A 24,152-nucleotide genomic window follows, 5' to 3' on the forward strand; every position below is an offset into this window, starting at 1 on the left:
TAGAATGAAGAATTTAATTTATCATCATATTTCCATTCACTCATAGGTTAAAAAACATTTAGAAAAAGCCTTTAAAAATACTGTTAAGTACACTAACTCTATGCTCTACATTGTAAATAGCAACTCTCAGACAATACATAAAGAATTGACAGTTCCATAGTGTTCTTACTTCCCCTAAAGGTAGTTTAAAATATTATTTTTCAGAATGTTCCGTCGTTGAGTGGATCTGGAGGAGCATCAAGCATTTCGAACATATCTTCAATGACCTGCCACAGACAGTTCTCTAAAGGAAAATCATTGTCCACAAGAGTAACCAGGAAGTAGTTGTTGTGAATATACTTGATGATCATCCGTGAAGGAGACTCTTCTTCATAGAGTTTGGCCCACTGCTCAATCCACAGGGCAAAAGCCTCGTCCTAAGGAAAACATGAGAACAGGTTTGGTGAACTACACCGGTCACAGAGATCATTGACTAGCATTCAGTCTAACCAAGGGTTTTGGGTGGAGGTGTCAATTGGACACTATCAAAGGACATATTAGATATTAAAGCAATATTTCACACATTGTGGATATTCTAATGTTAATTCAATCTTATAACATATTGTTGCATTCATTAACTTGATAATTTACCAACTTCACTTTGCTTTCAACATATAACCTGCCAATAAAAATGGTGTATAATTCCCACACAATAGCTGGACAATCTTGATCTTACCTTCCAAGACATAAAGCTGACTGGGTCCACCACAGTAGGTTGGACAATCTCCCTGCCAGGGAAGATCCCCCAGGTCACAGCGTTAGGTTGCAAGTCAGGGGCATTCGTCAGGTTACGCCCCTGCACACAAATTTTTCAATACGACATATTAATAACGTAAACTCGTACATAAACATGGAATGTGCTTTTTGTTCAAACTTACGTGAACATTAACAATGTGGTAGTTGACACGGGGCTCATACTTCTTCAGTACTTTGAGGAGAGCAGTCACATTTTCACTGGAGGTGAAGAACTCCAGATAAGCCTGTGATTTATACCAAGAGGATTGAGGCAACATATCAAGATTAGGGATGCAATGGTCTCAGCAGTCTCCAAAAATATCAATTTCACAGTATTTCTAAATTGGTAATATCCATTCCAAATCGAGGAAGTATGCACATTTATTAAGTGAAAGTACTAGCAATATGGGTTCAAATCAAAATCAGAATTATTTCAAACTTTTACCCAGATTACTATTGAATGGTTGTTTCCCATCATTGCCTTAGGTTTTTCAAGGATGCCTAACAATACATCTGCCAAGTGCAAAGCCCAAAAGATGAACATTTCTAGAGATATGCAACAGTTTGACAGATGTACGGATGGACTGACAGGCCTTAATGTCCTTAATTGATTGTTTAATGTGGCCTCTGTTCAAGAAAAAAAACATTTGTTTTTGGGTTAGCCAAATTAATTTAATCTAATCAAAATTCACATTACGATAAATATTACTTTTACATTCCATCGATTTACATAAAACTGGTATACTTCAACATGTACTTAACATGAGACAAACAAACGCTACTCACTTCTGCCAAATGCATATACGAGATGAAACTTCTTCCTACCTTCTGAAAGACGTAGCCTCCTGCAGGTCCCCAGCCCACTATAGGGTCTGTGGAGGGTTTGCCGTTGATGTTGGGTTGGGAGTTGATTGTTAGGACTCCTCTTCTGTTCACTTTCTCCAGCTCATCCTTCAAAAGGTTGGTCTCTGGGGCCAGAGGCTCATCATTCCATGGCAAACACATCACCTGTAATAATAATAATAATACAAATTATAATAATAATATTTGTAGAGCAGTTAAAAGTGCTGTACATGGTTGTAACTGGATTGTTAAAAGTCAATTAAGATTTAAAAAAAAAAACTTACACAAATTTTTGAACAAAATACTGTTTGCTTATAAATCAATTCAATTCACTTTTATTTTTATAGTGCCAAATCATAATATACATTATCTCAAGGCAATTTACATAGAAGGTCAAGACCTTAAAACTTTTTTATTATAGAGAAACCCAACAGTTCCAGTTCCAGCACTTTGAGACTGTGGAGGAAAAACTCCCTCATTAACAGAGAAAAACCTCTAGAACCAGACTCAATGTGGGCGGTCATCTGCCTCGACCGGTTGGGGTGAGCAGAGAAAAAAGGGGAGGAGAGGAGAAATGGGTGGAAAAGAGGGGAGAGGGAGGGGGAGGAGGGGGAGAGAGAGCGGGAACACTTGAGCACCATCAGGTATGAGATCTGACTAGTTAAAATTTAAACAATATCAGTGTAAAGAAGTTATTGATTATTAATGATAGCAGCAACAATTAATATAATAATTAATTACTAATAAGTGTTGTTGTTAATAATAGTAATAATAATAATCATCCTGCAGTTCTGGAGTCAGAGATATCTGCAATGAGAGAGAGAAAGAGAGAGAGGCATGATGGGAGTTCCCCCAGCAGTCTAGACCTATAGCAGCATAACTAAGTGATGGTTCAGGACTCACCTGATCCAGAACTAACTATAGGCTTTATTAAAGAGGAACGTTTAAGTTTAACTTTAACTTTAAATGCAGAGATGGTGTCTGCCTCCTGAACCCAGAGTGGGAGCTGGTTCCACAGGAGAGGAGCCTGGTAGCTGAATGCTCTACCTCCTGTTCTACTCTTACAGAATCTTGGAACCACAAGAGAGCCTGTGTTTTGTGAACGAAGTGATCTATTTGGATAATATGGTGTTATCAGGTCTTTGATATATGAAGGGGCTTGATTATTAAGGGCTTTCAATGTGAGGAGCAGGATTTTGAATTCTATTCTGAATTTTACAGGGAGCCAATGTAGAAAAGCTAAGACAGGAGTAATATGATTTCTCCTTTTAGTTCCTGTCAGCACTCATGCTGCAGTATTTTGTCTTATTTTGTTATTGTTTAAATTGTAAGGAAATACCTCAACCAATTAATTATATCTATTTGTGTCTAGTCAAGCCAAGTTGTTGAGTTAGTAGAGAAGAGGGACAGGGCAACCAAATTTTATAACTAGGCAGACCAGTGCCTTCCAAATATGCCCCACGTTTTTTTTATAATCATCGTAAACACCATCACGTGAATTACCAGGAGCAAGCAAGAATTTGTGTGTGTGTGGAGTTTATACACAGTGAAGAGAAACACACTACCTAGTCTCATCTTAGGAAGTTTTCCATCAACATTGTAGAAAAAGTATTCACCCTTCCATCCCTTCTACCTTATGTCCACTGCGGTTTGGCTGGGCTGTGATGTAGCAGGTGAAGACCTCATAGACGCTCTCTTCATTCATCAGCTCCTCACCCCACATGTGCAGCAGCTCATCTTTAGATGACTTGCTCTTCAAGTAGAACAGGTAGTAGTCATTTAACTCACCAAAAGCTGGAGATGAGGAGTTTCCCCTGAAGACATCAACATTGTTATTAGGCTTTACAAAAGTGCTTGAACACCAATTCACATAACTCTATTATTCAAAATCAAAAGTGTCAAATTGTAAGTAATTCTACATTTATAAAATAATTTAAATGCACATGTAAGGAAGATGCCATTGTTTAGTCATTGGTTGATTGAGTTAATGGGTATTCAACTTGCCATCTGCCGTTTGGGAACTCATCCCAGTCCTGGGTTCTGTAGATGTAGCTCTTGGGTCTGGAGGCCCAGAAGATGGGTCTAACATCTTCTACTTTCCGTTTAGGATGGGCACTTACTGCCCAGGGAAGAGGCCGCCTGGTAGGGAGACATTTTGAAATTACAATTTCAGCCAAACAGTGAGCAGAGGCCTTTTCCACAAAACAAACGTAACCTCCTTTGAATCTTTTTAAGATACGTGGCTTCACAAATCTTGATGTTGGTGGTCCTGGTTAACTTACAAATGCAACAGAATTTGCATATTTAATAGCAATATGCAAATATGCAAAATTATGAATTTATCCTATGAGGTTAATTAATTGCAGCAAAGGCAAATATAAACATTCAAAACCAAGACTAGACTTGATTTGGGGGGGCGCAGCTGAGCTGATGTGTTTTTGTGGGCTCTGCTTAGATTGAACATTTATTTAATTTTCTTCCTCTCCTTCTCGTTCTTCCCGGTGTGAACGTGTCTCTAAAGTGTCAAGTCCCTCGAATTAGTCCGTTTTTTAAATTCTAAGCTGCTCAAAATGCCTTAATCTCAAAAGCCGAAGCCAGGGCCGGACGCCTTAGACTTGCCTGATGTGGATCCAACTGCGGAAGCGAGTTCAGGGTCGGATCTCGACACAATCATGGCTGCAATAAAGCAAACGGAGCAGAGTATGCTAACCAAGATCGACTCAACTGTGATTGCGGCTGCAGGTGAGCTGCACAAGAAAATAGACAGCTTGGCGAGTGACCTAAGGACAGAAATCCTGAATGTGCGTTTACGAAGGTAATTGAAGAAGTGCAGAAGAAAACGCTACATTCTCAACCCGCATTGACGATCTCGAGGAGGAAGCTAATGGTCATGCTAACCGGGTTGTAGCACTTGAAGCTAAAGTTAATACGCTGTCTACACAAGTCACCCGGTTAGCAGATAAGACCGAAGATTTGGAGTCCCGGCAGTGGCGAGATAACTGCAGACTAGTTGGAGTCGAAGAGGGACTTGGAAATATACGACCGGAGAGAGCCGTGGCCGAATTGTTGAAGGAAGCGCTGGCCCTCGACTATACGCCGATGCTTGATCGGGCGCATAGAAGCCTGCAGCCGAGGCCAAAGGATGGGGATGACCCGAGGCCAATAATCGTCAAGTTCCACTACTTTCAGGAGAAAATGGATGTTCTTCGAAAGGCCATGGGTGCAGGTCCCATCACCCACAAAGGCAAGCGTTTCTACATCTACCCAGATTACTCGGCCGCCGTCAGAAAAAAGAGAGCTGCCTTCACCGAGGTGAGAGGATTGCTTCGCCAATGTACGGGCGTGAAATACGGTCTCCTGTATCCAGCCACACTGAAGATTACAACCCCATCTGGCAAGCAGGTATCTTTCGATGACCCGATCAAGGCAAAGTATTACATCGAGACCAATCTGCATCCACGGGAGACGGAGGGAGAGTGACAGTTAACTCACGGGGCCATAACAGTTATCATATACGCTGCGTGTTAACATTGCAGTAGTCTGCACATGCTGACTTATTTGACTGTCACCACACTGCAGTTGGATGCATTTTATGTTTGGATTATGGACAAAGTGATATTTTCAGTCATCTGAGGAATATAAATGAGGGGGAAAAACAAAAAACTCTGGATTGAGGACCTACAATATGTTAAGGGTTTATGTAGACATGTGGCCTGGAGAATATCTTATTTAAAAATGTTGATCTTCTTTGTTTTCCTTTTTCTCTGCCTCGTTAGTGTAAGTGTCTAATGTCAAGTCTAAATTTGACACTATAACCCTAACAGTACTTTTTCTTTATTTTTTAATGTTGTTTGTTTAATTTACCCCCTTATCGCCACCAGTAGCACTGATTCTAGTTGATTTTACTCTTTTCTTGTGGGGATATCTTCCAACTGTCAGTGTTAAGAACCTTATCAGCCTGTGACCAAATAAGTGCCAGCACACATGCAGCAATAATAGTATTGAGAGGAAAGCCCTATTATATTTTGTTCTGCCTTTGCAGAGTTCATGTAAGAGTTTAAGTTAGTGTAGACGTGTTATATGCCTCGGAGAGAGAGAGGAGAGTTTTCAGGGCAGTCTCAGGTTTAAGGAAGACCAGCCAAGGAGTCCAGGATGGTAAGGGGTTTATCTATGTCTCTTTGTTTATTTTTATCAGTCTTCTTTTGGGTTCATTTGTGGTTTATGGTTTGACTCAAACATGCACCGAAGTACTCAGATATAGCCAACATGCAGGACCGGCTCATTACAAACTGTTGCATTATGATTCTGAATAATGTAAATAATCAACAAGGAACAATTTCGTTCATTAGCTGGAACGTCAAATGCCTGAATAATTTGGTTAAACGGAGCAAAATATTTAGTCATTTGAAATCATTAAAACCTGATATAATATTGCTACAGGAGACACATTTAAATATTAACTCCCAAAAAAGACTAAGTTGTAAGTGGATTGGACAAATATATCATTCACATTTTAACTATAAAGCCAGGGGAACAGCAATCCTAATAAGGAAGGGGATCCCATTTGAACACTCTGAAGTAATATCAGATGCTAATGGAAGATATATTGTTGTAGTGGGCAAGCTATTTAATACTCCATTAATTTTGGCTAATATTTATGGACCAACCTGGGCCAATGCACAATTCTTTCTTAATTTTTTTTCAAGTCTTCCGGACCTTAATTCTTACAAATTAATTCTAGGTGGAGACTTCAACTGCATCTACATCCCCTCCAGCTAGACAGGTCAAGTGTAAGGTCAAACAATAATCTTACGTCAACTGCAGTGGCTATTAATTCCCTCCTTTGCTCTTATGGCTTATCAGACCCCTGGCGGACAAAAAAATCCAACTACGAAGCAATTCTCCTTCTTTTCCTCCGTCCATCATAGTTACTCCAGGATCGATTATTTTATTGTCGATAACCAGCTACTCCCCTTAATTTCCAGCAGCAAATACCACAGTATAGTGCTATCAGATCACAGCACAGTGCAGATGGATCTAGTTTTTCCAGCCAATGTAGCGCCCCAATGAACTTGGCGGCGCTACATTTCTCAACAATCAGATTGACTTCTTTTTGGAAATTAATGACACCCAGGATGGGAGTTTTATGGGAGTCTATGAGAGCCTACATTAGGGGCCAAATTATCTCTTGTATGGCACATAGGAATAAGGAGCGTTCCAAACAAATTAAAGAGCTTGCTGACAAAATTGCAGATATTGACAGGCGCTATGCTCTTTCGCCTAAACCAGATCTTTTTAAGTAGAAATTACTGTCGCAAACTGAATATAATACACTTATGACATGGAAAGCCTAAAAAAATATTTTTAAATCCAGAAAGGTATATTATGAACATGGAGATAAAACAGTGAGACTCCTTGCACTTCAACTTAAAGAGCAGTCAGCTGAACAAATGATCCCAGGAATTGATACAGGTGCTGACTCGATATCTCGCAGCCCCAGAGTCATTAATGACCAGTTTAAACAATATTATTCTATTCTATATCAACCAGAGGTAGATAGTAGCTCGTCTGAGATTTACTCGTTTCTTGATTCGCTGGATATCCCAAGGCTTTCTCCAGATGCTCAGTCATCTCTAGAGCAGCCATTGTCGCTTGAGGTAATAGCAAGTGCCATCAGGTCAAACAGGAAGGGCGCCAGGTCCGGATGGATTCCCCATAGAGTTTTACAAGGAATTCTCATCAAATTGCACCTATCCTTAAATCACTAAATGATGAATCTTTGGCCAATGGAAAATTGCCGCAAACGCTTACCCAGGCCACAATTTCAGTTTTACTAAAAAAAAAGATAAGGATCCTGTACAGTGTAGCTCATATAGGCCAATAAGTCTTCTGTGCTGTGACTATAAAATTTTAACTAAAACCGCACAGCGATTAGACCCTGTTATTCCTACCATTATTAATGAGGACCAAACAGGCTTCATTCCAGGACAGCAATCATTTTTAATGTGAGAAGAGTATTTAACATGTTATTTTCCATTCAACAGTACAACCTGAAGTTATTCTAAGTCTTGACGCTGAAAAGGCGTTTGATAGAATCGAATGGACCTATCTCTTCGCAGCTTTAGAAAAATTTGGAATGGGACCCACTTTTTTTAAGTGGATCAAAGTCCTATATTCAACACCTATGGCTGCAGTCAGGACAAATGGCCTGATCTCGGAATATTTTTCACTTCACAGAGGTACAAGACAAGGTTGCTGTCTATCGCCCTTCCTGTTTGACATTGCGATCGAACCACTCGCGATTGCTATTAGATCAGATGACAGGATAAAGAGTATATCCAGGGGTGATACAAACCATGAAACTTTGCTTTATGCTGATGATCTGCTTTTGCAAATATCAGACCCAACTGAGAACATGCCCTACCTTCTCCACTGGCTGCAAAAAATTTGGAGCATATCAGGTTATAAAGTTAATTTGTCAAAATTTTTATTATTTCCATTTAATAATCTGGCAAAACAGATCACTTACGAAATTTACGATTTCAATCTTAACTGCCCCTCTCCCACTAAATATCAAAGTGCCTGAACTGAACTCAAATTTGGTGGTCCAAAATTCGATTAAGATCTGGCATCAGTTCAGAAAACATTTTAATTTGACAAATATATGTAGCTTCTCTCCAATAATGTTTAATTATCTTTTTGCACCATCTCAAATAGATCAGGCATTTGCAGTTTGGTACAGAAGTGGCTTGGTCTACTTTCAAGATCTCTTCACCGATGATGGCTTTGCATCATTTAAATTTCTATGTGAAGATCAGAATCAGAAAAGCTTTTATTGCCCTGTAAGTTTACAAATACATGGAATTTGTTTTGATTTTGTTGGTGCATGTCTGACATCTCTAAATATAACAAGACAAAAAAAAATCAAGTATTAAAATTTAACAATATTAATATAAAAATATATACACAGTATGTTTTTGAAGGTAAAAAAGGAAAGATAGGAAGAGCAGTACAGCTGAGTAAGTACAGTGTTCACAGCATGCAGAGTATTTCCAATATAAGTATATAGCTGAGCATTATTGTTACACATACGAGTAGTGAATGCAGTGTCAATGTGACATATGGAGGCAGAGGTGGAGTGTGAAAGAGTGTCAGGGTGGGTTCCGGGCCTCGTTGATAAGGCTAATAGCGGATGGGAAAAAAACTGTTCTTGTGGCATGATGTTTTGGTCCTGATGGACCGCAGCCTTCTGCCAGAGGGGAGTGTCTCAAAGAGTTAGTGACCGGGGTGGGAGGGATCAGCCACCATCTTTCCTGCACACTTCAGAGTCCTGGAGGTGTACAGGTCCTGGAGCGATGGTAGATTGCAGCCAATCACCTTCTCTGCCAACCGAATGACACGCTGCTCTTGTCCTTGGCAGTGGCAGCAGCGTACCAAATGGTGATGGAGGATGTGAGGATGGACTCAATGATGGCTGTGTAGAAGTGCACCATCATTGTTTTTGGAAGGTTGAATTTCTTCAACTGCCGCAGGAAGTACATCCTCTGCTGAGCTTTCTTGATGAGGCACTTGAGGTCCTGGGAGATGATAGTTCCCAGGAAGCGGAAAGACTCCACAGTGTCAATTGTGGAGTCACAGAAGGTGATGGGGGCAGGCGAGGCTGAGTTCTTCCTGTAGTCTACAACCATCTCCATTGTCTTTAGAGCATTGAGCTCTAGGTTGTTTTGGCTGCACCAGTTCACCAGATGGTCAACCTCCCACCTGTAGGCGGACTCGTCACCATCAGAGATGAGACCAATGAGAGTGGTGTCGTCTGCGAACTTCAGAAGCTTGACAGACTGGTGGCTGGAGGTGCAGCTGTTAGTGTACAGAGGGAAGAGCAGAGGAGAAAGAACACAGCCCTGGGGGGATCTGGTGCTGATGGTCCGGGAGTCGGGGACATGTTTCCCCAGCTTCACGTACTGTTTCCTGTCAGACAGGAAGTCAGTGATCCACCTGCAGGTCAGGTACACTCAGCAGGGAGAGTTTCTCCTGGAGCAGAGCTGGGATGATTGTGTTGAAAGCAGAGCTGAAGTCCACAAACAGGATCCTGGCGTAGGTTCCTGCGGAGTCCAGGTGCTGGAGGATGTAGTGGAGGGCCAAGTTGACTGCATCGTCTACAGACCTGTTGGTTCTGTAGGCAAACTGCAGGGGGTCCAGGAGGGGGTCTGTGATGTCTTTAAGGTGTGAAAGCACAAGGTGCTCAAAGGACTTCATAACCACAGAGGTCAGGGCGACGGGTCTGAAGTCGTTAAGGCCTGTGGTCCTTGGCTTCTTGGGAACAGGAACGACTGTTGAGGTTCCCAGTGAGGTGTTCAAAATGTCTGTGAACACCGGAGACAGCTGACCAGCGCAGTGCTTCAAGCTGGATAGCGAGACAGAATCCGGTCCAGCAGCTTTCCGTGGGTTCTGTCTCCTGAAGAGTTTGTTGACATCCCTCTCATGGATGGAAAGAGTCGTCACTGAGGTGGGCGGGGGGGTGGAAGGGGGGGCCTTTAAGGTGGGCATTGGTGGAGTTGCCCAGGCTCCTGCTGAGGTGGGGGAGGTGGAGGTGATGTACTGTAGCTGGAGCTGTTGGGAGGTGTCGTGGGGGATGGTTGCAGGACTGTCCCTTTGTCTTTCAAAGCGGCAGTAGAACTCGTTCAGGTCGTTGGCTAGGCGTTGGTCGTTGATGGAGTGGGGGGCTTAAAGCCTAGTTTATGCTTCTGCGTCACGTCGACGCCGTACCTACACCTTCGTTGAGCATTCGAAGTTCTGCGTCGAGGGAACGTGTTGCTCTGCAATTCACCGCCATGGCGCTAGGGGGTGTAGCTGTGTGTTTGCGTGGTTATAGCCGAATCCTCGCTTTTCTTCCGTAAAGTAAACAACAGTAAACAATGGCGACCGAGGTGGAGCAGCTGTATTTGTTGTTGGAGCTCATCAATATTGAAGAACAAATGCTTATATTGCAAATGTTGAAGCACAAGCTACAAAGAAAACATTTGCGGAGGTGGTTTTTACGACGAGGAAGAAAGACCGGAAAAGCAACTGCCGGAACTTACGTTCTGAGCGGACCAATCACAGCGCTTACGGTCCCCGTCGACGCAACGCGTAGTTAAGATTTTTGGGAGGCGCACGTCAGGCTACGGCGTAGGGGTCTGCGTCGACGGCGTCGACGTGACGCAGAAGCATAAACTAGGCTTTAGGCTTGTAGTTGGTGATCTGCCTGAGCCCTTTCCAGACAGACGCAGAGTTGTTGGCTGATAACTGATAACTGACGTCACAGCCTCTGTGTACTCATCCAGACTGTTGATAGCAGTCCTGAACACATTCCAGTCAGTAGAGTCCAAACAAGCCTGGAGATCCTCCACAGCCTCACTGGTCCACTTCCTTGATGTCCTCACTACAGGTCTGCAGAGCTTTAGTTTCTGTCTGTATGCAGGAATCAGGTGGACAATGACGTGGTCAGAGTGTCCCAGTGCAGCACGAGGCACGGCGTGATAAGCATCCCTGACTGTGGTGTAACAGTGAAATAAATCCTCTGGTGTTGTAACCCTGATGTTCATGAGCTCTTGTGTAGTGAAGGAGCTCCGGGTACCATCGCAAAAAACAGAATTAAAACACAAAATAAAACAAAACAACGTGCACCAACACACCGAGGCAACCATCCGCGGCGCCATCTTGATGTCTATAATTTACCAAAGTCTCGTTATTTCAGATATCTTCAGGTTCGAAGTTTTACCTCTAAATTTTTCCCAGAGTATCCATCTCCACCCGTTAAAGATTTACTGTATTCAGTCCTTAATGTAAATCCACTCAATAAAAGAGCAAGATCAAAAATATATGCATTAATTCTGGATAGCTGCCCTTATACGTGGGACAAAATCAAGGCAGCATGGGTAGGAGAGGTTGGAGAAATAATACCAGAAGATACCTGGAAAAATACCATACAGCGTATACACACCTCTTCTTTCTGTATCAGACATGGCTAGATTCAGTTTAAGGTTGTCCACAGGTTGCATTATTATAATGACAGACTGTCTAAATTATACCCTAATGTTTCACCAAACTGTCATATATGTCAATATTCTCCTGTTTCTTTGGGACACATGTTTTGGTCATGTCCATCATTGTATGGCTTCTGGTCTTCAGTTTTCCAGTCACTCTCAGCAATATCTGGCAAAACACTGCAGCCTGACCCTTTGATAGCTATCTTCGGTGTAGTTAGGGATGAGCTAAAGTTGTCCCGTCTCCACAAAAATGCAAAAAAAATGCACAAAATGGCCTTTGCATTGTTGCATGCCCGTCGTCTGATACTGCTGAATTGGAAGGGGAAGATTCCTCCTGCCTATGTTCATTGGATTAGAGAGATAATGTTGGGATTGGCTTTGCAAAAAATTAGGTATACAGTACACGGGTTGGAGGATAAATATGACAGAACTTGGTCACAGTTCATAACTCATATCAAGAGCTTGCCTTTTGCCTAACTCCTTGTTTTATGTATTATATATTTATTTTTCCTTCTTTCTTTCTGAGTCCAGAATGTTGGTGTTATGACCATAATGATCAACACAGATTGGTTTGAGTCTTTTGTTTGTTTGTTTTTGTCTTGTATGTCTGTTTTTTGTATTTGTTTATAATTGTTTTCTTCTTTTGGTGCTTTGTTTGCCTGTTTGATACGTGAGTGTTTTTCTGGATGTGTTTGTGGGGAGGCCACCTGGATAGGGTGGGGGGCGGGGGGAGGGTACATAACTTTTGTAAGAAATGCTTAATTAATGATGGCAATGTACTTCGATATGGAAAAATGATAAATAAAGTTGTAAAAAAAAAAAAAAAAAACCCAAGACTAGGATATAAACGGAAATGCAAACAAATTAAATAAAGGGAAAATACAGTAACAAAATAAAAGCAAAAGTAAAAAGGTTGTTACAAATCTCTACAAAAATTAATATATAAATAAATAAATATATAATATAATGTGTTACTAATATTTGTGTACTTGTTTTTTTCTGACGAAAAACCCATTACAATGAATAATCACATACCATGTAACTTTTAACATTTATTTTCTGGAACGGATATGCAGAGGAGTGCTGTGAATTTTTTTTTCTGTCTATCATGTTTTATTTATATATAATCATAACAAACTAACAAGAAATGCACTTGATGACAACATTTCAACAAATAAGCCTGTCACGATAAAAACATTGTTTTTGATATTTTGTCCCAGGAATTATTGCAATTAATGCAAATACACCCCCCCGAACTTTAAATTCTTAATTTTTAAATGTTGAATATGTACGACTGCATGTGCAGAGGTAGCATCTCGTTGAATGCATTTCTAGCGGACTAACGTGTTAACTGAAGTAAAAGAAGCAACTATTTCTTGCCTGACTACTGCCTATGGCTATAATTACCAACATACTGTTAGCAGGCATGGGGATAACTGACCTTGGGTCTTCTATCCACAGGCCCAGCTGGCGGAGCACCTCCATGGTGGCGACCTCTCGATTCAGTGTGTAGAAATGAAGGCCTGGTACCTTGCCACTGTCCAGCAGCACACGGCACATCTCTATGGCCTGTTGGATTCCATAGTTGCGTATAGCAGCATCATTGTCTTTGATGGGCTCGATGACTTTGGTGATCTCCTCTGGTACCTCAAGTTTTGACAGCTTGACTAGCTGACGCAGGGACTGGTAACCCTAGGGAAAAGCAAGTTAAAATCCATCTTATCCTGAGCTGTTCAAAAGAATACTATAATAGAGATAATACATTTCTTTATGAGAGACACAGAGATACAAAGATTGGCAGAAGATAAGGAATTTGTTTCAGTCCATCTTCAATCAATGCAGCCCTGGAGGGGAAGTGTTTTCCATTAAATACTTTGATTGTTAGGTAGTCTAATTTGTTCTGCTACAATTTCACAATGATCAAATTTCTCATGTTAACATAAAAGTTAGGATGCTCCGTTTGATTGGCCACCAATTGGTATCAAACAATATTTCCTTTAATTAGTTTTAAGAGCGATCCCTGTAAACGTTGATCAGAGGATCCAATCAGATGAGTCAAAACAAACGACTGTCACTCATGTACAGAGATTAGATGAAATTGAGATGGCTCACTCATAATTTTTTTGCAGTTAATAGTTGTGTTTTCTAACTCAAGTAGTTATCTGATGACTACTTTTCTTTTTTTTTTTCTTGAGCTGATGGTAGAATGGGCTAACGAGTGAGGCATCTTGCTTCTCTTCTCCTCTTTGTTGAGAGTTGCACATGTGCAGGAACATGACAATGAGAACCGCCTCATGGGCTCTGCTGGTCTGGCAGTTTTACAAGGTGTATGATATGTTAGAGCAGCAGATGTTTGTGTTCCGCAAAAACAGACTCCTTTTACAATCGCGCACTTTTGAGAGTTGCTGAGTGAAGAGAAACTATATAAAAAATGTTTGTGTTGTGGTCGGTTAAAATGTAACGCATTTCGTCTTTACAAACAGGGTGATGTACGTGTTTATTTGCATATAGAGCAGGGGATTCTATCAGGAGTGGTCTGTCTGATCGGGTTGTACAGCTTGAGAACCTGTCAAAGCCCGGCAGGACAGACGCTGCATGGTGCGAACAGGTCGTACCCGTTTTTCTCATTTCGCTGTTATTAATGCCTTTCTTTGTCATCTATCCGTGATGTGCAAACATCAGATTTCCACTCAGAGAAAGTGTGTCCTGCTTATATAGTCCAATTAAATAAAAAAGAAAACCTAAATAATAATGGACATTTACTAACAAAATTCTGAGTAGGATTCAGCTCTGTAGTGTTTCAACAGAGATGAGAAGGAATTGAGATGACTTATCATTTTTTTAGAGCTGGGATGAGAAATTCTAATGTAAGTGTTCACTTAGATCACCCAAGACGCATGTTAATCAGGCGTAAATAGGGCAATAGACCCCGTGATGGGTATTGGCTGATACTACTAAGGAACGTCGATCAGCCTAAAAAATCTGACCTAAAATTAAAGACTTTGCACCATTACTCGATTGTAGAGCAGTGTGCATCGCCCTCTCTCTATTTTAAACATATTGAATAATTTGTAATAGTCGAACTGTCCATCAGCAGTGTGATAAGTCGTACCACGTGGATGGACCAGTGACCCCTCAAAACATTGATAAAGTTTGAGCTCCTCGGTAGGCAGGCAGGATTTGTTATATGAGTAAATATTAGTTTTGCTGCATTCGTTCCTGTAACAAGCAAACAGATCCCAGCAGGCACATCTGTGCCCTCTGTGAACCCGGTGCACATCAGCCTGCTGAATGCATCTTCATGTGGCAATCACAAGAATCAATTGCAGCCTCAGTGCCTGTGTGGTGCCTATATGCAAAGAGGCATGGATCTAATTGTGGGCCTACCCCAGATTGTGGCCTGCTCATGCTTATATTGTGATATAGAAGCAAATGAGAGGACGTCAGCTAAGTAGGCTGTCCTTTAATATGACCCAGGATGCATTTGTATGAACATAGCCAAAAGAATGTTTCCATGTTCAATTGAATTCTATTTGTATAGTGCTAGATCACAGTATACATTATTTCAAGGATCTTTACAATTAAGGTTGGGACATTCAAAATTATAGAGAAACCCAACAGTTCCCACAATGAGCAAGCACTTTGTGACTCATTAATTGGAAGAAACCTCTAGAACCAGACTCAATGTGTTCCAGACCACCTCTTTAAACAATAAATGGACTAGAGTAATACAAATTGTATTATCTTAGTTTCTAGTATATTTAGTTTAAAATGCTTGAATCTCAATGGCAATTTAACTGTGATAGACCTGTTATGCATGATGATGATGACGATGATGATAACAGTATTCTGGTTCCTGGAAAGAACAGTGAGATACCTGAATGGGGAATATTCCAGGTAGGATCGGACACATGATACCAATTGCTCTGCAGTCATCCAGAAACTTGAGGAAAGTGTCTGCCCTGAAGAAAAGCTGAGTAATTATAAAGTCGGCTCCAGCATCGACCTTCTCCTTAAGGTGTCTAAGATCCTCCTCATAGCTCTCTGCTTCTGGGTGGCCTGTGGGGTAGCCTGGACACAGCAGCATTTTTAAATATAAAATCACTTAACAATACCACTTTTTAGTATCTACTATTTTTCAGAAGGCTGAAAACAGAAGGCTGAAAACATACCAGCAACACAAATGTCAAAGTAGTCGTCAAACTCTGAACGGATATGTTTGACCAGGTCGACGGCATAGTTGAAGCCTTCCTCCTCTTCTTCCCAGTCTGCTCCCACTGGGTCTGTGGAGATATCATGAATATACATATCTTAAATTAGTAAAACACAAAAGATACATACATGCATACACACACACACACACCACATACAATTTCAAAGTAAACTTTATTGTCATTCAGACCATACAACAAGTGCACAGCATAAGGAAATTGCGTTTCTCCCAGCTCCATGCGCAAATATAAAAGGCAATTAACTAAACACAACAAAAATAGACATAACAGATGAGACCTAAGAAAAACTAAGCCATAGACATTTTTTTTAGTAGAGTTGGCGATATTGAAAAAAAATATCACGATATTTTTTTCATATCAGTCGATATCGATATACATCACGATATAAATAAAATAACCAGAAAATAAATATTTTGCACTTTTATCTTAATGAACAATGTTCTTCATATGTACAAACATTGTTTCATATTGAAAAAACTGATTTTACTTGCTCCTACAATCATCCTGTGCCACTGCACTTTACTTATAACATTTCATATAAACCACAACAGTGAAAAGGTGTATAAAATGTAAATACTCATTTTTTATTATTTAATTATTTTTATTGCCTTTTTATATATTATTCTCTTGTCTACCTCATTCTGACCTGCCTGCTGCTGTAACCACTGAATTTCCCCGGTGTGTGGATCAATACATTTTAATCTTATCTTACCTTAAATCAGCACCACTTCACTGAGGCGCATTACTCCGCTGGTCAACAAGTGACTCTGCTCCTCTGATGTTTTCTAATCATCACACTTCAACTGATCTTTATAAAAACCTGCTGAATTCATATTTATGTTCCTGGATAAACAGGGCGTCGCTTCTTCTGCAACAAAGAAGTTAAAACACATCATAATCTGCTGGAAGAACTTTCTGCAGGAGTGAGTGTGTGTGTGTGTGTGTGTCCCTCATCACACAGGAACTAATAATCTGATATTAGAGTAATTGATAATCACAATCTAACCTATATTCTAAAATAGTTATTAGTCGATGATGTTGGATAATTACCCCTGATCGTAACCCTGATTGTCCTGACTGTGTGCATCATGTCACATCTCGTGTTGTGAAGCAGATTTAAACACATATCTCATAAACTCTTATAAAACTAAAATGTCCTAATAACTGATCAGTGCTGGTGTTTATTGTTAAAGTGTAAAGTGAGTGCACATCAGAGGAGGAGCGAGGAGAAAGCTCCAACAGAGGCTCTGACACAGGATGACAGGACCTTGAATGTCTGTCCTGAAGCAGCAGTGTCATAATGATTCAGTGGTGGAAACCCGCTGAAACTATGAATGTAACGAAAACATGAATCTTTATGTCCAGTTACTGCATCGATTCAGAGTCGTCGTCCTCTGCACAGGGGCCCAAATAATAAAACCTGCGCTGCTCCTACTACACTCTGCTGTGTGCATCAACCTAACTTGATGCGGGCGTAACTCTATTCCAGCCACGCGACTGGTTCAGCACGGCGCACATTATCATTGGCTGTGGATGTTGTCTGTCACAACATGGATGAGCTCTATCGACGTGTCTTAAATTTCTATCCAGTAAAACTTATATCGCAATATAATCGATATCGTTTTATCGCCCAGCCCTAATTGCAAGTTTGAAAAATCCTCTCACAGTGGTTGGATTACTACACAGAGTATCAGTGGTAATATCGATAAGGTGCTTGAGTGGTGAACATTGAATTATTGCACACACAAAAAGCATTAATTGGGGGTAGAAGTCAATTTCAGGGTGTGGGGATGATGATATCTCCCCTCTGATCTGTCGTCCTAACTCCCCCTTGCCGTAGAACCATGGGTTGAACCCCACTATGCTCTAGCTATGATAGCAGCTTGCTTTTGCAGACATTAGCGCACTGAGCTAGTAGTTGTGTCTCAGTTAGCTTAAAAAGCTACTTAACAAACACTGACAAAGACCTCTGGTCAAGAAACCGACCCCTGGCACGGACCTTCGGAAATTGTTAACGTCAGAGCCGGTATGATTCTTCTATTCATCATTTCACTCATGTTGTAGCACGCAAAGAATGATGACCTGCCTGAGCTGCACCCTGCTGCTGGCACCCATTGTTAGCCATGATGATTGTCTGTTGGAATCAATTTTGAAGAGTATTTTTGTATTTTGATTGTATACAGTGCTCCAAAAAATGAAGGGAACATTAAATCATATAACACCAAGTCAGTAAATCTTCAGGGATATCACTCTGTCCATTTAGGAAGCAAAAGTGATTGTGAATCAATTTCTCCTGCTTTGGTGCAAATGAAAGTGACAACAGCTGCAATGGAGAGGCAAATGCAAGATAACACCCACAATAGAATGGTTTTACATGTGCTGGCCACAGACAGCTGCTCTCTCTTTATCCTTGCTGACTGATTCTTCTTTAGTTTTGTCTTCTGCTTCTGTCCTTGTCACTACTGGTAGCATGAGGCAGTATCTGCAGCCTGATCGGGTTGCATAGGTAGTCCAGCTTCTCCAGGAAGGCACATCCATACATGCGGTCGCAAGGTTTGTTGTGTCTTCCAGCACAATCTCAAGAGCATGGAGGAGATACCAGGAGGCTGGCAATTACACAGGGAGAAGGTCATCAACCCAGCAGTAAGACCAGATTTTGGTTTTGAATCCAGTCCTCAATGGATTGATGATTTTGGTTTCCATGGACCGTTGTTACATCATTTGTTTTGTACAAATTATACAATGTACAGCTGTAAAGATTTTCAACTTGGATAATTTGTTGTGATTTAAGTTTTCTCTTGATGTTTTTGAGCAGCAGAGCATTTCAGATGGTGTTGCATCACAAGCCACAGTGTTTTAAAGGGGGCTCCATGATCGTTGCTACCCTTTGACTGGTCAGTGAAGGCAAAGGTCTCTCTCAGGGTGCAGAGGTGGAACATCATAGGACAGAAGCACATACTCCTAGAACTAGAGTTAAATCCAATAACTGTATTTTCCTAACCACTTGGAATCACTTAACAGAAGGAGCCAGTCTTTTTATATAACAGGTAAACAAATGTCACCTCCCCTACCTCCTCTGAGTGCCATGATGTTCTTGAGGCCCAAGTGCTTAGCTTTGGCCAGGTAACCAGTAATCTTCTCTTTGGTCTGATTGCAGCAAGTCAGGTGGAGGATGCTCTCCAGGCCACAATAGTTGACTGCTGTGCTAGCAATCATCATGGATGAAGTTTCCTTGTCTGAGCCTGGATCCCCTGCTGGGTGCCAGGTTATGTCGATGAACAGGGGGCCACCCGAACCCATTCGGTCAAATCTGAAATATGATGACACGTACAAAAGAATTGATCCAGCTGTTTGGTTATGATACGCAATTCCTGAGGGGTCAGTAAAAATGTTATTTAGAAAATCCAAATGGGTTTCTGTGCAAATTAAGCTGTTTCACTGCACTTATTAGAAAGAACCTATTGTTTATTCTACATCTGAACTTGACATAGTTTGCTCTGTTAGAGCAGTTACTCACAAGTTACCTTTATCACTAAATTCTTTGGACACTTTTGAATCTTTGTGTTTGGGCTGTGATGAATCTAACCACTTCATCTTTATCATATACAATACTGTATTCATTCCAGCTTGATCTCACATGCCTTGAGATGAGGTTGACGGCTCCACTGGCTGTGCGAGGAGGAAAGAATTCCAGCGAGAACCAGTGGTCTCCGGACTCCATCCTCCTCCGCATCTTGTCCCGCAGCCTGTCCGACCGGTCGGCGTCCAGCGAAGGCGTGGAGCACCGGGAACTCTCCTTGGAGCTCTCCCCGCTACTGTTGCTGGCTCCGCTAGAGTCGCTCTTACATGGCTGCAGAGTACCGTCCACTTGCCGAACCTGGTTCACCATGATGGTAACTTACACTGAAAAGAGACAAAGACACTAAACAAGCCAGACTCTGCTCAGTCAATGCAATATACAATAAGAGTTCGTGTTCAGAGTTGCAGTCAACCTCATGTTAATCACAACCCTCAGCGCGAACTCGTGTCCTTTAAAGGTCTTCACCGACTTCTGTACCTAATGCATCAGAATGCCGTTAAAGCCATGTGCTCCGTCCTGTTACAACAAAGCCCCACATCCGATCGGATAAAGTTGAGTTCAAAAGACGCTCGTTTAATATAACTTGGACGAGCGCGATCGTTCAAAGTCTGTAGGCAAACGTGTGTTCAGCGTCCGCTACCTCATGTTGAGCTCAGCTAGCTACACGAGCGATGTTAGCTCAGTGATGAGTCAAGAAAAACACAACGACAGAACCGCACCTGGATCTAACTCAGGGACAATCCCGCAGCAAAGTAAAGCAAACTTTTTCTCCCACCTCCTCCGCTCGACGATGTTGTGGTTTACCTCTGTTACCAGCCGCTGTTTGGATCTCCGTAGTCAACCCAGCGGCCCCGAACCTGGGGTGCGCCCGTATTCAGACCTTTATGGTAACCGTTAAAGGGATCAGATTTTATCGATCATTTCTGTCACTGTCTGAAAACACGTGCTGCAGACCCCCCCCCCCCCCCCCACCCCACCAGCCTGGAGACAGGGCGTGACGTCTTTACGGACCCCGAACACAATTAAAGGCATTTAAACGCATAATGAGAAGAATACCAACATTAGATTCCTGCAGACCGGGAGGCTGCAGTTTCAGGACCGCAGTTCCAGCACCCTTGTTTTTTGAAAACAGCGCCATCTAGGGAAGTGGATGACATGTGCTTTTAAAGGTTTATTCCACCCAAATGCTACTTATCGTCTTTGTTTCTGAGAGTTGCACGTTGATGATTTGTTTTAATCAGAATAAGTTAATCATCAAGTAAATTAAAGATGGAATCATATCCTATAGCCTTTTCAGTCTCTAGATCTCAACCAGATATTTTAAAAGTTGGAGAGAAGAACTCTGGGGGCAAATTAAGATTTAGATATATTTTTCACTTTAAATTGTAAACAAAAACAAGCACACATTGAAAACAGATACAAAAATACAAGAATTGAAGTACAAAAAGGTACATCCAACACTTATTTTTCTTTTTTCTTTTTTTGAATTCCAATCAAATATAAAAAAATTTAAAGCAGAGCATAATTGTTAAAACTGAACATTTGGAGATCATTTCACAAACATAACTTTTCCCTCTAATACTAATACAGCACCAAAAAAGCCGTTAATCTTCTGTCCTGGAAAGAGCTTAATTTTTTTATCATCTGCAGGAAAGGTAATATAATAATAATAGACTATTAAAAATGCAAAGATATGTTTATACTATATATATATATATATATATATATATATATATATATATATATATATATATATATATTAACTGTAATGCATTTACTATCAAAGATACTCATACTTCAATTATCTAACGTTAAGTTTGCTATTAATTTAATATGGTGGAATTGTCTTTTAACGTTAAACAAATAACACTTGATTCAGATTCAGACACTTTCACTGTTGTCCATCATGAAGGTCAAACCACAGAGGGAGAAGCATCAATGAAAGACAACACTGAGCTAAGGGAGCGGGTCCTAGACCTGGAATGTACATAGGTCGGGATCTCAGGATCCGGGCAAGAAAACACTCACTAAGACTGTGGTTGCTAACTTGCTGGTGAAAATCTCCCCATCGTGGTCCTTAAAACCAATAACATTTCGGATTCTGTGCACGACAAAACAGGAAAACTAAATAATGCTTGTCACCTTCCAATTCACCCAGAGAACACCCAGAGACGCGCTGGGAAAATGACCACGGATCCAGTGTCAGTAAAGAGCTAAGCATCTCCTTCATAGCAGATCTCTGCAAGGCTGACAGGGAAACACGAGCAGCGCTGTGGCCCGAGACACAACAAGCAAGAGCGGCTGGGAGACGGGCATACTGCAGAGGGGGTGCTGGCAGAGGGGAACATCATTCTTATTGCAAGGTGCCATACCAGCAACAACACACACACGCCAACATGCCATTCACATAAAGTGCTAGTGCAACGCTAGTGTTTTCAAAGTGCCAACAGTATTATGCATGACGCAATATGCATTCTGACAGCACATGTACAAAGGCTGTCTATCAGCAGAGAGTGTGCACAGAGCGCGCACTACACACCTGTAGCGGGAACACGCATTGAGGAGAGGAGTACGAGCAGCGTGTGAATCAGGAGCGACACTTGAAGGGTAGGAACAGAGAGACAGAGAAGAGACAGACAAGAAGAGAGAGACAGATGTCTGTCACCCAGAGACTGCTGTATGTTGTGTGCGTGCGTCCTTGAGACCTAACCACGCACACCACGCCAACACACCACCACTCATCCTAGGAGTCATCACATACATCGCCCAGCCTGTTATAGTTATATGTTCTTGTACTGTTGCTAATTAAATTATCTTAAAGAGAGAGAAGTCGTCTGAGTCTGTTCTAACAGACAACCCTGAAGCGAAGCTGGAAGCAGAATCGGCTAATCACTTCCCCACATACAGTCCTTATCTTCACCAATAGCACATATAACTGTTTTCCAAATGATCCACTATACTCATCTCAAACTAAATAATACCCATGCAAATCTCTCATATACACCACTTTGTTATGTGCATTAGACACACACAAGCAAATTTCATCAGAAACTTAAACAGAGCAAATAAAGCTTACGTTTCAGAAGTGTACACGGCGGGCCTTCACCGTACTAAAGGTCTCAACTGCATCCTGAATTTAAATTCTCTGTGCCAGTTCATGTTCTATAGAGATCGTTACCAGTCCATTAAATCTGTCTTGTTTCAAACTGCATTCTCCTGACCCAACTGAAACGGGAAGTGTGAGAAGCACTTGTAATGCTATAAAAGCATTTGGAAAAAGTGAATCCATCCCATTGTCACAGGTGAACTTGAGTGCGTCTTGTGGTTTAGTTCCAGCTGCTAGACGTCTACTCAAAACTGTCAACTCCGTAAAATGTTCTTGCCCATCAACATCTTTTTTAACAGGGCTTTTTCCACTTCTCTGCATTGTTGGACAACATCTGCAGTGTTTCTCTCCTTGATGGGAATGTCCTACAACACTCCAAATACGTCCCCGTGCTTCTCCTTAGCATTGATGCAGTCCAGTGCAGTCCAGAACTCAGTTAAAGAAAAAATACTCTATAATCATGTTATAGATCCGTCACTGCTTCGTCGTCTCCTTGGTAATGAAAATTTGTTTTTCTCTTCCGTGGTCGCACTGCACTTTGTGGAGAAAAGCAGGCCTCCAAATCCTGTGCAAGTGATCTTGCAATTGGACAGCACTTACTAAAATTGGTGTCTGTGCGATAGTCCAGCAGGAATTGTTTCAACACGTTCTGCTGTGCCACTGCATGAAATACATCATTACTCATTGTCTGTTGTGTTTTGCTGGTAATATTTATCTGAATAAAAATGTCGTACAATGTTATGATGGAGCACAGGAATGGGTAGTTTTTAATTTTTGCTGCAATGCCTCTGGCTTCACATCTAGTTTTAGCTCCATACATGCCAGTTAGACTTTCATCTTGTGCCTTGACAGCATCGCATCATATACATCCACTAACTGGTGTCACACAGGTTTGAGCGCAACTACCCAACTTTCCCATCTAGTGACGGCTTGACTGTGAAGCCACACTCACCTATGTGCTGTTATAACACGTCTCAGCGAGAGGTGGAAGCAGAAAAGAAGTTATAAACCTCCTGGAATGTCATGAAGAAATCCACTGCCTGCAGACAACATGAGGCTGCATCATTAACCACCAGGTTAATGCTCTTGGGTCTATGTCTCCCACTCTTTTTTGCACACCACTATGTTTGCCTCTCATATTTGATCCATTGTCATAACATTGACCTCTCATATCCATAATGTCAATATCCAGCTCCCTAAGTCTCTTAATAAGAACCTCAGTCATACAGGCACCCGTACAATCAGTTGTCTCTGTGAATTCCAAGAAATCTCCACAATTCCTCCCTGTTTTGTAACAAAGCGTACAATCATGGTCATCTGTTCTGTTCAACTCACATCAGGAGTCCAATCTAAGCTTATGGAGAATATTTAGCTGACCTCAGCATCGTGAGAATTTCCTGCTGAATCTGTGAGCCAGACAATTTCAGTCATTTAGACATCCTGTAGTGTCTTCTCAGTGATTTAAAGGAATTGCTCTTGAGAAATGTCTCTGTTTACCCCCCCAACAGTAAGAAGAAAGATCCGCCCCTGCACATAGGGGAAGTGAAGTTCACAGTTGTGTTCCTGTTTCTATCATACTTCTCTCACTT

The 24,152-nt window shown here is 41.4% G+C and overlaps 1 protein-coding gene and 1 long non-coding RNA gene across 8 annotated transcripts; both read right to left on the reverse strand.

The window, feature by feature from the left end:
* On the reverse strand, nucleotides 1–24,009 carry mthfr (methylenetetrahydrofolate reductase (NAD(P)H)). Of its 7 annotated transcripts, XM_069526172.1 has the most exons (14): nucleotides 23,899–24,009; nucleotides 20,518–20,595; nucleotides 20,262–20,337; nucleotides 19,519–19,780; nucleotides 18,949–19,187; nucleotides 15,818–15,928; nucleotides 15,523–15,716; nucleotides 13,087–13,337; nucleotides 3,622–3,756; nucleotides 3,251–3,431; nucleotides 1,600–1,782; nucleotides 918–1,019; nucleotides 716–835; nucleotides 1–416 (listed from the first exon to the last, which is right to left on the reverse strand). In XM_069526172.1, the coding sequence occupies exons 4-14, from the start codon at nucleotides 19,764–19,766 to the stop codon at nucleotides 201–203; spliced, it is 1,980 nt and encodes a 659-aa protein (XP_069382273.1). In that variant the 5' UTR covers nucleotides 19,767–19,780; nucleotides 20,262–20,337; nucleotides 20,518–20,595; nucleotides 23,899–24,009; the 3' UTR covers nucleotides 1–200. The 7 variants fall into 7 exon arrangements, with proteins under 7 accessions (XP_069382273.1, XP_069382277.1, XP_069382275.1 ...); XM_069526176.1 differs by lacking the exon at nucleotides 20,262–20,337; XM_069526174.1 differs by lacking the exon at nucleotides 23,899–24,009 and having other exon boundaries at nucleotides 20,233–20,337; nucleotides 20,518–20,558.
* On the reverse strand, nucleotides 16,665–18,369 carry LOC138410446 (uncharacterized). The gene is made up of 2 exons (XR_011243157.1): nucleotides 18,236–18,369; nucleotides 16,665–16,742 (listed from the first exon to the last, which is right to left on the reverse strand). It is a non-coding gene; the product is annotated as an uncharacterized lncRNA (long non-coding RNA).
* Nucleotides 24,010–24,152: the final 143 nt, after the last annotated feature.

Source organism: Paralichthys olivaceus, chromosome 6, assembly GCF_024713975.1.
Source record: "Paralichthys olivaceus isolate ysfri-2021 chromosome 6, ASM2471397v2, whole genome shotgun sequence".
In the NCBI taxonomy this organism is placed as follows: domain Eukaryota; kingdom Metazoa; phylum Chordata; class Actinopteri; order Pleuronectiformes; family Paralichthyidae; genus Paralichthys; species Paralichthys olivaceus.

Coding starts and splice junctions, on each gene's coding strand:
- mthfr (XM_069526176.1), bottom strand. CDS start 19,766: ATGGTGAACCAGGTTCGGCAAGTGGACGGTACTCTGCAGCCATGTAAG. Junction 3,757..13,086: donor CTGTGGATAGAAGACCCAAG/GTCAGTTATCCC, acceptor TCTCCCTACCAG/GCGGCCTCTTCCCTGGGCAG. Junction 836..917: donor ACCACATTGTTAATGTTCAC/GTAAGTTTGAAC, acceptor ATTTGTGTGCAG/GGGCGTAACCTGACGAATGC.